At 34.5% G+C, this 14,613-nt stretch overlaps 2 protein-coding genes across 4 annotated transcripts; both read left to right on the top strand.

Annotated features, from left to right (window-relative positions):
* Positions 1-1,102: 1,102 nt before the first annotated feature.
* LOC111488607 (mannosyl-oligosaccharide 1,2-alpha-mannosidase MNS1) lies at positions 1,103-7,876 on the top strand. The gene is made up of 14 exons (XM_023136452.1): positions 1,103-1,572; positions 2,651-2,698; positions 2,819-2,989; positions 3,938-4,050; positions 4,439-4,504; positions 4,669-4,840; positions 5,826-5,915; positions 6,019-6,143; positions 6,252-6,317; positions 6,562-6,670; positions 6,752-6,850; positions 6,931-7,011; positions 7,101-7,271; positions 7,367-7,876. Exons 1-14 carry the CDS (start codon positions 1,420-1,422, stop codon positions 7,607-7,609), a joined length of 1,707 nt encoding a protein of 568 aa, XP_022992220.1. The 5' UTR covers positions 1,103-1,419; the 3' UTR covers positions 7,610-7,876.
* A 2,723-nt stretch (positions 7,877-10,599) lies between these two features.
* On the top strand, positions 10,600-14,613 carry LOC111488737 (metal tolerance protein C4-like). Of its 3 annotated transcripts, none has more exons than XR_002719245.1 (9): positions 10,600-11,067; positions 11,208-11,262; positions 11,378-12,106; positions 12,496-12,610; positions 13,073-13,192; positions 13,273-13,361; positions 13,648-13,720; positions 14,265-14,496; positions 14,573-14,610. XR_002719245.1 is itself a non-coding variant. In XM_023136661.1 (9 exons), the coding sequence occupies exons 3-7, from the start codon at positions 11,818-11,820 to the stop codon at positions 14,298-14,300; spliced, it is 456 nt and encodes a 151-aa protein (XP_022992429.1). In that variant the 5' UTR covers positions 10,600-11,067; positions 11,208-11,262; positions 11,378-11,817; the 3' UTR covers positions 14,301-14,355; positions 14,436-14,496; positions 14,573-14,613. The 3 variants fall into 3 exon arrangements, 2 of the variants coding, with proteins under 2 accessions (XP_022992429.1, XP_022992431.1); XM_023136661.1 differs by lacking the exons at positions 13,273-13,361; positions 13,648-13,720 and having other exon boundaries at positions 11,378-11,946; positions 12,051-12,106; positions 14,265-14,355; positions 14,436-14,496; positions 14,573-14,613; XM_023136663.1 differs by having other exon boundaries at positions 11,378-11,946; positions 12,051-12,106; positions 13,273-13,720.

Below are 14,613 nucleotides of genomic sequence, written 5' to 3'. Positions count from 1 at the left end.
GTAATGCTTGGGAAAAAAAATATTATCATACTTTAACATAAATAAAATATTTTCAATAATCTTATTACATTATTTAATTCAGGGATTAACTTTTATGATTATAGTAAATAAATAATTTATTTATTTAATAATTTTTGAGTAAAAATAAATTAAATATACAATTTTAAAATTTATTATTGATTTACTATAATTATGAACATCAATTATTTATTTGAACTTATTCAAAATAAAATAAATTAAGAGGTAAAATGTTATCAAAATTTTATATAAATAAATAATATTTTTTTAAAATTATTGTAATTACTTCTAACAACCTTATAACAACTTTAGATAATTAATTGTTATTAGTTAATTTATTTTCATTAAGTCAATAAATAGCTTAACCAATTAAATTAAATTTTGATTAACTTTTTTCATTATAAGTATAATATAAACCATATACTTTTACGATTTTTAGATTATTTAGTTGTGAACATTAATAATATTTTCAAACAAATGATTTAATTAAAATGAGAAATAACAATAAACATAAATAATTAAAACTTATATTCAAAAAACAATAAAAAAAGAATAATTAAAAAAATGAAAGAAAATATAGATAAATAAATAATGGGATAATGAAATAATACGAATAAAAAAAAATAATATTATTTAAGAATATAGATAAATTAATTTATTATAAAAAAAACTAATAATGTATTAATATATTGTGAATTATGAATGATATTCGAATTTTATAAAATTTTAATTATTAATTTAATATATGAACAGATAAATAATTTTTTAAAAAGTAATTAAAATATAGACAATATTAAAATTATAGAATTAATGTAACTAGTTTACACCAGCTTTAAGTTGGTAATTAATTTTTAATTTTTAATTTTAATTATTTCCTTTTCTAATAATTCGGATTTATTAGAATTTATTCGAATTTCAGTTCAGAGGCGATTGTTCTTTCCTTGTAGATTACGGGTTTTTGTTAAAAGCTAATCGGTATACGCTGACGATTATCACCACTCACTACGTGTCAAAGCCTTATTGGTTGAGGTGCCCCACTGGTCACTCAAGAAAAATCATAAGCTCTCTCCATTTTTCTACGTCTCCCACTTTCTCTCCTCTTCGATCTTCACCGTCTCTTCCATTTCCATTTTTGCCTGTTTTCTTCCAAAATCAGAAAAGCACCTTCCACCAATCTGGGACAAATCAGATCCTTTCTACCACTATCATTTCCATCGTCAAAAACGCTTCAATCGCTGCCCATTTTTCTATCTCTCTCTTCATAAATCATGCTCTTCTCCCTGTTTCTTGCTCGCTGTCGTGTTCTGTGATAGATCACTCGACTTCGTGTCGGGAACTATTTGCTGATTTTGAATCTGGAAAGGTGATTTGTTTCGCCGCCGGTGCCTGTTCGGAGATCCCATGGCTAGGACCAGATCGTCCTCCAGCAAATGGAGGTTTTGTAACCCATCGTATTACCTGAAGAGACCGAAGCGTTTGGCTTTTCTTTTAGTGACATTCGTTTGTGTTAGTTTATTAGTTTGGGACCGCCAGACTCTGCTCAGAGAACATGAGGTACTGTTTGATTTATGAGTTCGCTTAATTTTTTCTAATCGTAGCACTTGCTCAAATCTTAGTTTTATTGCTTAGAGTTTTGTGGGATTTGCGAGGAATTTCTGCGAAGTGGCCGTCTAGGATGAGTTGCCTGATTCCTTAGGACCGTGGAGTACGAGAAAAATGCTACCAGTTTAGGATCCGAATTTGGACAGTTCAATGTTTTAGTGGGTCCTCTCATTCTCATCTCCACTTCCTGGTAAACGGCTACTCGTTGCGTAGAATTTTTCGAGAAAATTCCAAATAAATTTCCGCATCTCGTTCTATCTCTCTCGCGAAAGCAGTTAGTTTGCGCTTGTTATAAGTTCACGTCGTGACGCACCCAACCCAAGTTGTCGAAATTGATAATTCCTCATGTATGCCCACTATTTCATTATGTTACTACCAATCATGGGTTTTAATTTTACATGTCTGAGAATTGAAGAACAAATTGTCGGCGATATGTAACGAGCCAAAGCGGACAATATTTTCTAGCGGTGGACTTGGACTGTTACAAATGGTATCGAGTCAGTCACCGGACAGCGTGAGATACTGATCGAAGTAGGGCTAGATCCTCTCTATACTAGAAGGTTTTAAAAACCTTGAAGAGAACCCGAAAGAGAAAGCCGAAAGAGGTGGTGGGCTTGGCTGTTACTATAAATGTCCGTAGTTATTGTCCTTTGCAATTGTAACCAAGCTTATCTTGATTAGCTGCACTCTTTATCTACGGATCCATTTTGGAAGTGATATCCAGGTCGATCTAAGCAGCCAAACTCCTTATATGGAAAGCATGTGATGTGATCATATCCAACTTTATCTATTAGCTTCAAGTTCAATTTTCCTTTTTAAGAATATAATCTTTTGTTTACAAACATTGCTTTTGTCATCACTGCTAATGACTAGTTTCTGGCTGCCACACAGTATGTTCAAAACCTTGAATCTGTCTCGAAGTTTGGGGTATCCTTGGACACTGATGTTAGACAATGTTCAATGTAATTCTTTCAGTTTGAGAGTATCTTTTTTCTTGCTAGCATTTGATATATTCATTGCTCCTGTGTAGGACGAGCTTGCGAAGTTAAATTCTGAGGTGGTACGATTGAGAAGTCTGGTAAGAGACTTGATGTACTTATACCTGCTTGATACCAGGCTAAGCCGTTTAAGTTCAACTTTTTTTCATATAGTTATGGTCTTAATCATTGCATATACCTATATAAAATTGTATGTTCAGATAGAAGAAGTTAACGATAAGCCACAGAATACTATTGCCGAAGTTCATGTGGAGGCCAAGAAGGAGGTTGATGATCCTATTGATGCCGAGCGAAGAGAGAAAGTCAAAGAAGCAATGATTCATGCCTGGAGTTCCTATGAGAAGTATGCTTGGGGACAAGACGAGCTGCAGGTATGATGACCTCTTTTCTGCGTAATAGAATCTCTTCAATTTTTCTTTTGTCCTGAAACAGAGTTATAAAAAAGCTCAATTTAGGGCCTTTCTGAGTGCACTTGTCTTTGAACTCTTGGCAATATCCTCTGCTCTTTCCCTCTCTTTTTTTCCTTTTGTTTTGAAACGAGGTATAAAAAATCCCAATTTTCCCCTTCCTTCCTCTTTTGTTAAGGCATCTGTGTGTGTGTGTGATTATCTTTAGACCCTCGGCAATATTCTACATTTTCCTTGTAAATAAATGCATCTATGAAGTAGGCTAGTTTGGGAATCAAAACAGAAAATCGATAGCTCAACTGATTAAGACATGAGCCTCGTCCAAAAGGTAAGAGATTCAAACTTCACATGTTGTTTGACTAAAAATCAAAACAAAGAATTGCAAGGGATTTGTGCTTATGATTCTTCTCTTTGGTGATTCTTGTGGTTCTTTGAGCTATATACAAGCATACTATCATATTTCATGCCAGAGCTTGAATAGATTTTAAAAAATATAATTCTCCATTTGTTTGAGAATTGGAGTGCTTTTACCGTCATCCGAAAATGTATGAATAACGAGATGGGGGTGAAAACTGATTCCCGACTTTGGAATTTATTTCTAATGGATATATGAACTGATCATGGCTCGCTAATTCATTGTATTCCGTTCCTTGATTTCTCCCCATAGTGGTCAGTAAATATGAAGTAATTTGGTTCAGATGTAGCACCAAGGATGTCATTATTCATACTTAAATCTATCCAAAAGTTGAATTTGAGACTGATTGCTTTTTCTTTTTTGGCATTTTTTGAGACGAATGATTGCTCTTTTGTCTTTCTACGTTACTTTTATTTTGTCAACTTTGTATGGTTGTGCATTCAAGTTAATGAGTAACTTTTTGTTTCCTGATTTCTCTTAATTTTGGGTTTGACCAGCCACAAACAAAAGGTGGTATCAATAGCTTTGGTGGTCTTGGAGCAACGTTAATAGATTCTCTTGATACGTTGTATATCATGGGTCTCGATGAGCAATTCCAAAAAGCTAAAGAGTGAGTGTTTTGAATATTTATTTTCCGCGTTTCTTAATGTATTTTAGATCTTCTGTTCTTCCTGTGAGCCAAAAGAGCACCAAAATGTTCTTGGCGTTTGTTTGCTGCAAACTTTGAGCATATTTTTCTCCATGCTCCCCCAACCCCTTTTCCCCTTTTTAATCTGCAGTTTTAATTTCTCTATGGCCATATAAACTTACGGATATGCTAATTATGCCAATCCTCCATGTCAAGATCCAAATTTAATACTATTCAACTTAATTAGTGATCTATAGTGTGGTATGAATCAACTGAGTACTCTATCTTGCCCAGTAGAAATATTTTTGGTCAATGGCCTATGCGTATTGAGACAATTCTGATGCCTCTAAATATTGCTTTCACTTTACAGGTGGGTTGCGAAGTCTTTGGATTTCAACAAGAATTATGATGCCAGCGTTTTTGAGACAACCATAAGGTTGCGTAATCAGGTTTAATGGGTCATTGATTTTAAGTTGCCTTTGTTACGGGGTAGAAGACCATCGGACTCATGGCATTTTTTGGTTCTCCTAATGAGAAATTCAAAGAGAGTTGTAGCCACATTTTGTTTGCTCATAAGTGCTTTCTTTTGATTGGAACCAGAGTAGTAGGTGGACTTCTCAGTGCATATGATCTCTCCGGTGACAAAGTGTTTCTTGACAAGGCTAGAGATATAGCAGATAGGTTGCTTCCAGCATGGGATACCCCCTCAGGAATCCCTTATAACTTCATAAATTTGGTTAATGGAAGACCTCATAATCCTTCATGGACCGGGGTAAGTTTTGTCAATTTTTTTCTTCTTTTGCAGATTTTCTAGTTTTCCGATCATACAATGTGTCAGAAAAACACATTCATGTCCGGTCCTTAACTATGATAGTTGCTACTTACATTTCCTTTACTGGCAGTGAGATGGCTTTTAACTCTAAACTTGCATGTTGAGGTTGCTCTACAGACTTCCAAAAACTTGTTTTGGGCCAAGAAATTCCCGTTTATATTGAAATCCCCACATGGATTGAGGCTTAATCCTAGTTTTCTTTTTGGATTCATTACATTAGACACATTTATATAATATAATTCTGGAGTGATGGTGTTGGTTTTTAATCCCACGATGGATCATTGTATCTGACTTCGAAGTTGTTTTCTTTGCCCCTTCGGTGAATTTCCTTTATTCATCGTATTTTCTAGCCAATGTATGTTTGTAAGATCCCACGTTGGTTGGAGAGGAAAACAAAACATTCCTTATAAGAGTAGGGGAATCTCTCCCTAATAGACGTGTTTTAAAACCATGAGGCTGACGGCGATACGTAATGGGCCAAAACAGACAATACCTGTTAGCGGTGGGCTTGAGCTGCTACAAATGATATCAGAGCCAGACACCGAGCTATGTGCCAACGAGGATGCTGGGCCTCCAGGGGGAGTGGATTGTGAGATCCCATGTCGGTTGGAGAGGGAAACGAAGCATTTCTTATAAGAGTGTGGTAACCTCTCCCTAGTAGACGCGTTTTAAAACCGTGAAGTTGACGGCAATATGTAATGGGCCAAAGCAGACAATATCTACTAACTGTGGGCTTGGCCTATTACAATGTTGTTGATTGTCAAGTCCAATCATGCCTGATGTAGGCTTGTTTTAGACAACTTTTTTTTTTTAGCTGTGGTTTGAGATATGAGCTTCCGTAGTTGTAATCCATAATGTTTAATGATGCTATTTCTAGTTCAAATGCTGTATTATTGTTACTCCTAACAATTTTCTTTTTTCTTAGGGTTTTAGTATCCTTGCAGATGCTGGTACGGAGCAGCTTGAATTCATTTCTCTATCACAAAGGACGGGAGATCCAAAGTACCAGCAAAAGGTCAATTTCTAATTGTTTTCTTATTGTTGTGGCTGTAATGCTGTATATCAATGGTATTGTTGGAAGTGTTAGAATGTTGAATATTTGGTGCTCAACATGTCAGGTTGAGAATGTTATATCACAGCTCAGTAAAAGCTTCCCCGACGATGGGCTGCTTCCCATATACATTGATCCAACCGAAGGAAAAGCATCACATGCAACCATAACTTTTGGTGCCATGGGCGACAGGTATTCAATCATTTAAGGTTTTCTTAAGCTTTTCCCTTCCATTTCAAGTATTTTCCAAACCACCATTAACTTTTCACTGGTATCCTTTAACTCGAAGATTCATTGCAGCTTTTATGAATACTTGCTCAAAGTGTGGATACAGGGAAACAAAACTTCTGCTGTAAAACATTACCGGTAAGAAGCCATTTCATCTATGATCACACTACAAACTGAATTTTTTTTTTTTTTTTTTTTTTTGAAGAAATTAAGATCGCGGATAAGAAATTTGGGGGGAAAACGATTGTACGGTTTTTAGAGTTCGAGATATGTGACATAATGCATGACCCATGAGTGCTTTTTGCGCGTGTGATATCTCTTGATCTTTTAATGTGTCAAATATTTTGATATACAGAATTGTTTGTTGATATTTTAAATTTAGGGAAATGTGGGAGAAATCAATGGAAGGTCTTTCAAGCTTGGTTAGGAAGTCAACCCCATCATCTTTCACTTATATTTGTGAGAAGAGTGGAGATTCCCTCACTGACAAGGTAAGATATTTGTGATCTCGATTATGTTATAAGAAGATCAAATATTATGAATATCTTTCCCCAATTTGCATGACTTTGCAGATGGATGAACTTGCATGCTTTGCTCCAGGAATGATAGCTTTGGGATCATCTGGTTATGATTCTGAAGATTCTAAGAAGTTCTTAACGCTTGCAGAAGAGGTAAGAACTTTCAACCTTTTAATTCCTCTTCTCCTTAGCTCCTCAATTAATATCTTCATTTGATTCATTTTATGGTCTAGCTTGCTTGGACGTGCTATAATTTCTATCAGACCACCCCAACAAAATTAGCTGGAGAGAACTACTTTTTCCACTCTGGAGAGGTTCATATCATCAATCCACTAATATAGTATCTCTTACCAGTTTCCTTTTAGTAATGTGGTTTAATGCTGTTTCATATATGGAATGTTAGGATATGAGCGTTGGTACATCTTGGAATATAATGAGACCAGAGACAGTAGAATCAATGTTTTACCTCTGGCGTTTGACTGGCAACAAGACATACAAAGAGTGGGGTTGGAACATATTTCAAGCATTCGAAAAGAATTCCCGGGTAGAATCGGGTTACGTCGGGCTGAAAGACGTGAGCATTCTCGAAACTCTTAAAAGATCTGGCATTGTTTTAGTCATTAATCTGTATGGAACTCGGAACGACATGCCTTTGGCTGGTGTTTTCAGGTCAACACAGGTGTAAAGGACAACATGATGCAAAGTTTCTTCCTTGCAGAGACACTGAAATATCTGTATCTTCTCTTTTCACCAACTTCAGTCATTCCTTTGGATGAATGGGTGTTCAACACAGAAGCTCACCCTCTACGCATTGTACCCCGGAACGAGGAAGGAGGATATCCTGAAAGATCAGATGAGAAACGCAAGCCATACATACGGTTGCGCAGCAGGAAGGAAGGTCGGTCTGATTGAACACGCGTTTTACTGCATTCTAATTCTTGGTAGAGTTGATTTATAGACGAAAACCTGAAGCATCCATCCTATATTATAGTGTTATTGCTAGATGTTCCTTCTGGGAATAATGCTGCAGCTCCCATGTGATGATGATGCTTAGACAGAATTTATTTGTAAAAGATGTAATACTCAGATAAATGTTGATGAAGGATTTTGTTTTTATTTGCTTGAGTTGCTTCAACATCCCATAGCAGGAATGATATGAGATTCTTCTTTGTTTGCATATTTGAAAAAGTTATAAGCTCTTCTTCTTCCTCTTTGGATTCCATTTTTCAAGCAGTTGATATGGTAGAAACCAGAGCTCTTTAATGATCAAACGGTGCCCGTTCCAAGAAACAATCTGCTGTCACGTGAAACTGATCGCTCTCCTCGCCAAATGGATATGGAGATATCATCCTGAAGAAATGGCCTTAGGGTGAAATCTTATAAAGGCTAAATATACTCCTACATCAAACAAAGATCTCCCTCCATCTTCTACAAAAGGGCCTTGGAAGTACATAAATAAACATCAAAATCTCATCACCCACCGAACTCGCCATAAGGTGGGGAATGGGCGAAGTACATTATTTTGGACCAACCCATAGATTGAAAGCACCACGTTAGCTTTGAAGTATCCACTTTTGTAGAGGCTTTCTCACAACAAAAAAGCCACGATTAAAGAAACGTGGAATGTTGTCAACAAATTTTGGGACTTGAAGCTTGGTAGGAATCTAAAGGATAATGAAGCAACGGAGTGAGCCGAATTAAGCCTTGACCTTGCCCCCGTGGTATTGTCAAACAAAGAAGACTCGCTAACAAAATCCTTGATGATGGAAATGGGGGAAAAAGTATAAGCAATAAATTTCACGCTAGCAAAGACAATATGGAAAAGACATCAACCTAAAAATGTAAAGTTTTTCCTTTGGGAAATAGCAAACAGAATATGGAAAGAACATAACCTAGTTGGAAAATAGCTTATAAAGTCATCAACAAAAGTGAAAATTTTCAAAAAAAAATGTCTTACATCACTCTCTCTCCAAATTGGTGTCTACTATGCAAGAAAGCAAAAGAAAAATTTCTGGACGCCGATTCTTAATATTTTCGGATGACATCTCACATTTCCTAAGGAGGTAGAGGATTTTTTGGATATGACCTTAACGTATCACCTTTCAAGAACGCAAAAGCTCTATTATGGAAAAACCTATCTCTTTTGGAATCTATGGAAAGAAAGAAATTAGAGAATATTTGCAGAAACGACACAGACCTACACAAAACTTTTCGACAATGTTGTTTACCAAGTTGTATCTTGGTATAAACTGCCTAATATTTTTACTTCTTATACCTCCCTCATTGCAAATTGGAAAGGACTTTTGTAAACATCATGGCTTATACATCCCTCTAGTAAATTTCACTCATCAATGAAACTGTCTCTAAAAAAAAAAAATCTCTGAAAAATTGAAAATTTTGAGTCTGTTGTGAGTTAACATTTTTTTTTGTTGGGTCAATTTAACCAACTTGAAATAGGATTATAATCTAACTCACCTTATCTTATTTATTACGAAGATTTAAGAATATTTAATGTTTGTAATTGATATTAATGATGTATGGGAACTTTTAAATGTTTGATATTTGAGTTTTGATTAAGAATATTTAATGCATTTAAATATTTGATATTTGAGTTTTTGTGAAATTTTAATTATTAATGTATATATAACATAATAAACTTTTTTTTTTTTAAAATAACCTAACCCAATCAATTGAAAAGTGAATAGTATTTCAGTAGTTAGATTCCGACTCAACTTAAAATTTTAGATTAGCTCGATTTAACCAATTGAATAAGAGGTAATGTTGAGATATATTATTTATGGAATATATCCTAATATTCTTCCATTTATAATTTGATTTAGAGTATATTTTTATTTTATTCTCAGAATTTAATTATTTTATATTTTTTTCTTTTGTACTTCTGGTATCATATTTAAAGGATATCAATATTAATAATAATATATACTTCCCAATTCTATTTTCTATCTCAGTAAACCAAAAGAAATTCGAGATGAAATTGAAAATATAGAATAAAATTCACACAATTGATGGGTAAACATTAAATTTTTAATAATTTTATTTTTCTTATAAATATAATGAAAATGTCACTATCAAATCAATATAAAATATTATAGTATTATCTATATGAAGAATATTCAATGGAGAGGTCGATACTCATATTATTAATATTTTTTTTTTGTTCAAATAAAAATATTTTTAAAACATAACATAATATTTAAGGGTATTTTTTACAATTTAAAAAATCAAATCTGGAAACATTCATCTAAAAAATAACTTAAAATTTTTTAAAAGTAAAAAAAGAAAACATTTAAAAATATATTTAAACTTTAAAAAAAATTGGAAAATAAATTTACAATTAATTTAGCAGAAAACAGTTGATATTTTATTTTTAAAATATCTTAAATTTTTTTAAAGTTAAACGTACTTCAAAAACACATTAAAATATTTTTAAAATATTTTTAATTTTTTTTAAAGTTCAAAATACCCTTAATATTAGTGATCGTTTAAAAAATACTCATAAATTTTTAATAATAATTGAAATATAAATTATGAGATATTGATAGAGGAGTTTCGTCGTACCATAATAATAATATTTTTTTTAATTTTTATAAAAATTAGGAAGGTTAATACTTTTTTTTAATTTTAATGCTATTTTTTAAAATATAGTATTTGTGAATTTGTTAAAGTAGAAAGTTATTAATATATATTTTTTAAAGTTTAGTATTTTATAACATCATTAAAAATTTAAAAGTATTTTTAAAGCAAATATTAAAGATTTTAGTATTATGAATTTTTTTTATCAACTCCCGTAAATTACAGAGAGCTGTCAGCATCGTATCGCACAGTTCTTGATGTAAATTTCTGCCGATGTCGCCTCAGAACTCTTCTGATTCGTCCTGTTGTTCAGATCACCCGCCGGCGCGCATCGTCGTCTCTGCGTGTTCGATTGAACGTTCTCATTGTTTTTTCAGAGAACGTGATTTGGAATGCTGTAATGGAATCGTGAGATTGCTGCTGTGACAATAAAGAAGCTGGACAAAGCGAAATCAACTCTTGCACAATCGTGTTTTGATGCGAACATCCCACTTGCAACGTTTTGGTCTCCACCACTCTCACCGTTCTTCTTCCTCCGTTTTCTCTGTGCACTTCCTTGCCGCTTTCCCTTTTTGATTTTAAAACTCCGCAGCATCACCTGCAGCGACAACCAGAATGTGACAGTTGCGGCATTCCTCTTATCGGAGCCCGCTTTCCGTCGCAGAGACTTGCACCTGCTTCCAGTTGTTCGAGACGCTCCGTTTTATTGAGCTCGATTTCCTTGGACTCTAAACGCGCTCGTCGTCTTCTTATCCATCGCTACGCTTTCCATATCGGTGCGTTCCGTTTCGAATTCGCATTTCTCTTTTGGTTTTAAGGTCTTCATGCTTCTTGCTCGGAACGGAGATATTATTTATTCTTGTGCTCAGTTAATTAATTTTATTTTTTTTCCAATATTGGTTTGCAACTTTTGCAGGTTTTTTCACTAGAGCTGATCCCGTTCAGAGAATTGAATTCAATGATTATCATAGGTAGTGGATTTTTTTCTTGCACAGTTCCCTTGACCATTATGTAGTTTTATAATTTTCAAATCCATACTTATTTGGACACTTCTATCTTCGTATATTTGTTTTAACTACTGTATAGGTGAGCAGACCCGATCGCGTCCTTTTCAGCTTTGAAGTTTTGAACTAGTGCTAAATTGTCACTACACCGAAAGGTTCGATCGGTTTGATCAGGGAAATGTAATATTTTCACACTTTTAACACTCGAACACTATATCAGGGTGCGGCTAAGACTCATAAAATTCAACACATGAAATCTTAATTGATACGAGTAAGCAAAACTGCAGAAATTTCCATTCAAGTTGTTAGATTAGGATGCATATAATCTTTTCAGTTAATTTTTAAACATATAGGATATTAGAGGGGGCACGTGAAAAAGGAAATTAACTAACTTACTCAGGAATCAGGACTACTTTATCGTCACTGTTCTTATGTTTTCTTCACTTGGCTCATCGTGGAAATTATTTCTCTTCATTGACTCGTCGTGTTCATTTGACCTGCATAACATTTTTATCCTAGTCAATGAGCGGTTACCACTGCTCTATGGTGCAATTTTCTTGTCTTCTCTCTGAAATTTGGGGTTTGGTTTGCCACATGAAGTCATGTCATGTTGGCAAAGTTGTACACTCTGTTGCCGATTTTGCAAATCAGGTATCTTAACCATTCAGCTAGCGAAGTATCTCTATCCATGCCTAATTTTAACTTGAGCTGTTAATCACTGAATGCAGAGGAATTAATTAATTTTATCATTGTAGGCGCTTCTTGCATATGGTCTGAGTAGCTCAAGGCGGGCCCCTGATGCCCTTCATCCGTGAGTTATACATATCTTCAGCTGCGTAGCTTTATCATGTCTGCAGTATATATTTTCAACTTCAATGGCAATATTGTTTCCTTTATATAAAAAAAATGTTTGAATCAAACTGGTTAGAGTCTTATTTTGGCTCTCATACCGTAAGGGTTTAATTTTATTTCTCAAAGATATTCTTGGCTGGTGCTGTTTTTAAGCCTTTGGCTTGCAAGCTTGCCTTAACAACCAAATTGGATGGTTTTCATGCGGTGGTGTTGGAATAGTATGGTTGATTACAATTATATTTTCAAATGCAACTTAGCGAACTTATATTTTTGCGGCTGTTAATGTTTTGTGTTTTCATATGACCACGAATTAATTGAGAAGTCTGAGATATCTTCGTTGTTGAACAGTTATGGATATTCTAAGGAGAGGTTTGTTTGGTCATTGATATCTGCTGTTGGGATCTTTTGTCTTGGTGCTGATTCTACCATTGTTAATGGAATTCAAAATTTGTGGACTTCACAGGTAACTGGTCAATTGAAATTTGAGTCTCGTTTCAAATGTTACCGTTCTCAATTTTTCTCTTTTCCTATTTGATGCATAGCTCTTTCTTTGTTAGTGGAAACTCTGGACTATAATTAGAAGTTCTTAAGACTATAATTAATGAAGCACGATATGTCAGAAGTATCTAAGCTTGTTGGACAAGAGCAAGCATGCATTCCCACAATTAATATTCTTTGTCCGCCATTTAGGCACTCCTGCTTTCTGACCTTTTCGTTTTTGGTGGTTTAAGATTTTCTTTTTATAAAAAGTTAGTGGTCTTTGTGGACTTTTCTTTACTGTAGTTTTGTGGGTTCCCCTTTTTGTTGGGTTGTTATTTTTTGTAATGCCCTTGTACATTTTTTTCATTTTTCTCAATGGAGCATGGTTTCTTGTAAAGAAAACGATGTTAGAGATTCTGTTGATCCAGTTTTCTGTAATGTTCAGGATGGTGCTGCAGTCACTGATCTTATTGTTGCTGCTGCATCTCTTGTTGCAGTAAGTACCACAGGGAATGCAATTTATGATCCCGTTGGTTCCGTTGTAGTTGGAAACTTACTTGGAATGGTATGTCTCTTGTCTGCAACTGTAAGCAAATAATTTTTTTTTGGAATCACAAGAATAGCGATAACCAAACTCTTTTACAGCACGTTCTGTAATACGAATCAGTGATAGTGAAGTGCGGCAGAAGAAACAGCTTCTAGAACAAAGCCAGGTTACTAATGGAGTGGCAAAGGTGATGCAATATACGGTAGATTAGAAAAGGGTTGAGCTATAAGTTACATGAATAATAAGCAATATAATAGTCTTGGGGTTTTTTAATTTATTTTGCATGTGGACATATTCCTCATCCAACATAATCGGCATGCTTTGATCGGTAGAGAAATGGATGAAAATGATATGCAGAAAATTCTCCAATTCTTGAAGAATGATCCCGTATAATAATGCTTGATAAATTTCTCTTGTATCTTTGCCTTAGTATGATGCTTCATGAGCTCAAAGTTTGAAGTCTTCTTATCTAGGCTGTTGATACTTAATGTGATTGCAAAAGCGAGGTGATTGGACCAGGATTTTATAGATTCAAGGCAGAAATAGGTGGAATTTTCTTTTACATATATATTTTCCCCTCCAATTTATTCTTCAATACTCGATCAATGTTGCATAGATTCTTTAATGCTTAGGTTCTTCATAAAAATTTTAGTCAACTTAAAAGATGAATCAAGTATCGGGGACTTTCATCAAATATGATATGAATTGCCTTGTTTCTGTCTATTTTATGCCTTGTGTGGTTCGTGGTTCTTGACATCCTACATCAGCTGTAAATTGCTTCCCCTTCTATAGCTGCCACATCATATCGTTGTGTTATCACTTTTGTTGTTCAAAGACCAGACTTTACAGACAATAATTGGTTGCAAATGAGAGACTTTTGGGAAAAAAAATCATGAAAGTTTATGCTCAAAGTGGATAATATCGTACCATTTTAAAGAGATCTGCGTTTCCTAACATATACTTGTGGGGATGAATAGATTGATTTTATCTAAAGCACAATCGACCCCTATACTTTTCAACATGCTTAAACCCTGTTTATGACATTATTTATCATCGATAAATTATGATTTTAGCTGGCTATATGAAGCAGATTTCAATGGAGTCACAGTGGTGCAAAATTATCTAAATAGGACTGGACGTGAAGAGTGGGCTAGAGAGGTTGATGATACTTTTTACCTCCAGTATGCTCCCTAGTGTTTGGTTTTGCTTGATTTGATCTTTTAAGCAAAATCGATCTCTGAACTAGACCCATGTCCTACAGTTTCGTCAAGCTGCAAAGAACCGAGACGATTCAGATTTGCTGGAAACGATGGCGAACTATGGTATGGATGAAATGAGCATTCAATATTTAACAAAATTGAGATCTTGACTCGTTTGGTTCACAAACTCTTGTTGCAGGTGAAGAAGTGGTTACTGGTTTAGGAAGTGAAATGGATAGG

The sequence above is a fragment of the Cucurbita maxima genome, unplaced genomic scaffold (assembly GCF_002738345.1).
Source record: "Cucurbita maxima cultivar Rimu unplaced genomic scaffold, Cmax_1.0 Cma_Scf00013, whole genome shotgun sequence".
In the NCBI taxonomy this organism is placed as follows: Eukaryota; Viridiplantae; Streptophyta; class Magnoliopsida; order Cucurbitales; family Cucurbitaceae; genus Cucurbita; species Cucurbita maxima.
The sequence above is the reverse complement of the archived record's forward strand: the minus strand, read 5'-3'. Positions and strand labels throughout refer to the sequence as shown.

What these genes read in the sequence shown, in the direction of transcription:
- LOC111488607 (XM_023136452.1), top strand. Translation starts at nt 1,420, where the DNA reads ATGGCTAGGACCAGATCGTCCTCCAGCAAATGGAGGTTTTGTAACCCA. An exon ending in GTTTTTGAGACAACCATAAG is followed by an intron (nt 4,505 to 4,668) that starts GTTGCGTAATCA and finishes GATTGGAACCAG; the next exon opens with AGTAGTAGGTGGACTTCTCA. An exon ending in ACTTTTTCCACTCTGGAGAG is followed by an intron (nt 7,012 to 7,100) that starts GTTCATATCATC and finishes ATGGAATGTTAG; the next exon opens with GATATGAGCGTTGGTACATC.
- LOC111488737 (XM_023136661.1), top strand. Translation starts at nt 11,818, where the DNA reads ATGAGCGGTTACCACTGCTCTATGGTGCAATTTTCTTGTCTTCTCTCT. An exon ending in AAAATTTGTGGACTTCACAG is followed by an intron (nt 12,611 to 13,072) that starts GTAACTGGTCAA and finishes TGTAATGTTCAG; the next exon opens with GATGGTGCTGCAGTCACTGA. An exon ending in TTGGAAACTTACTTGGAATG is followed by an intron (nt 13,193 to 14,264) that starts GTATGTCTCTTG and finishes TATATGAAGCAG; the next exon opens with ATTTCAATGGAGTCACAGTG.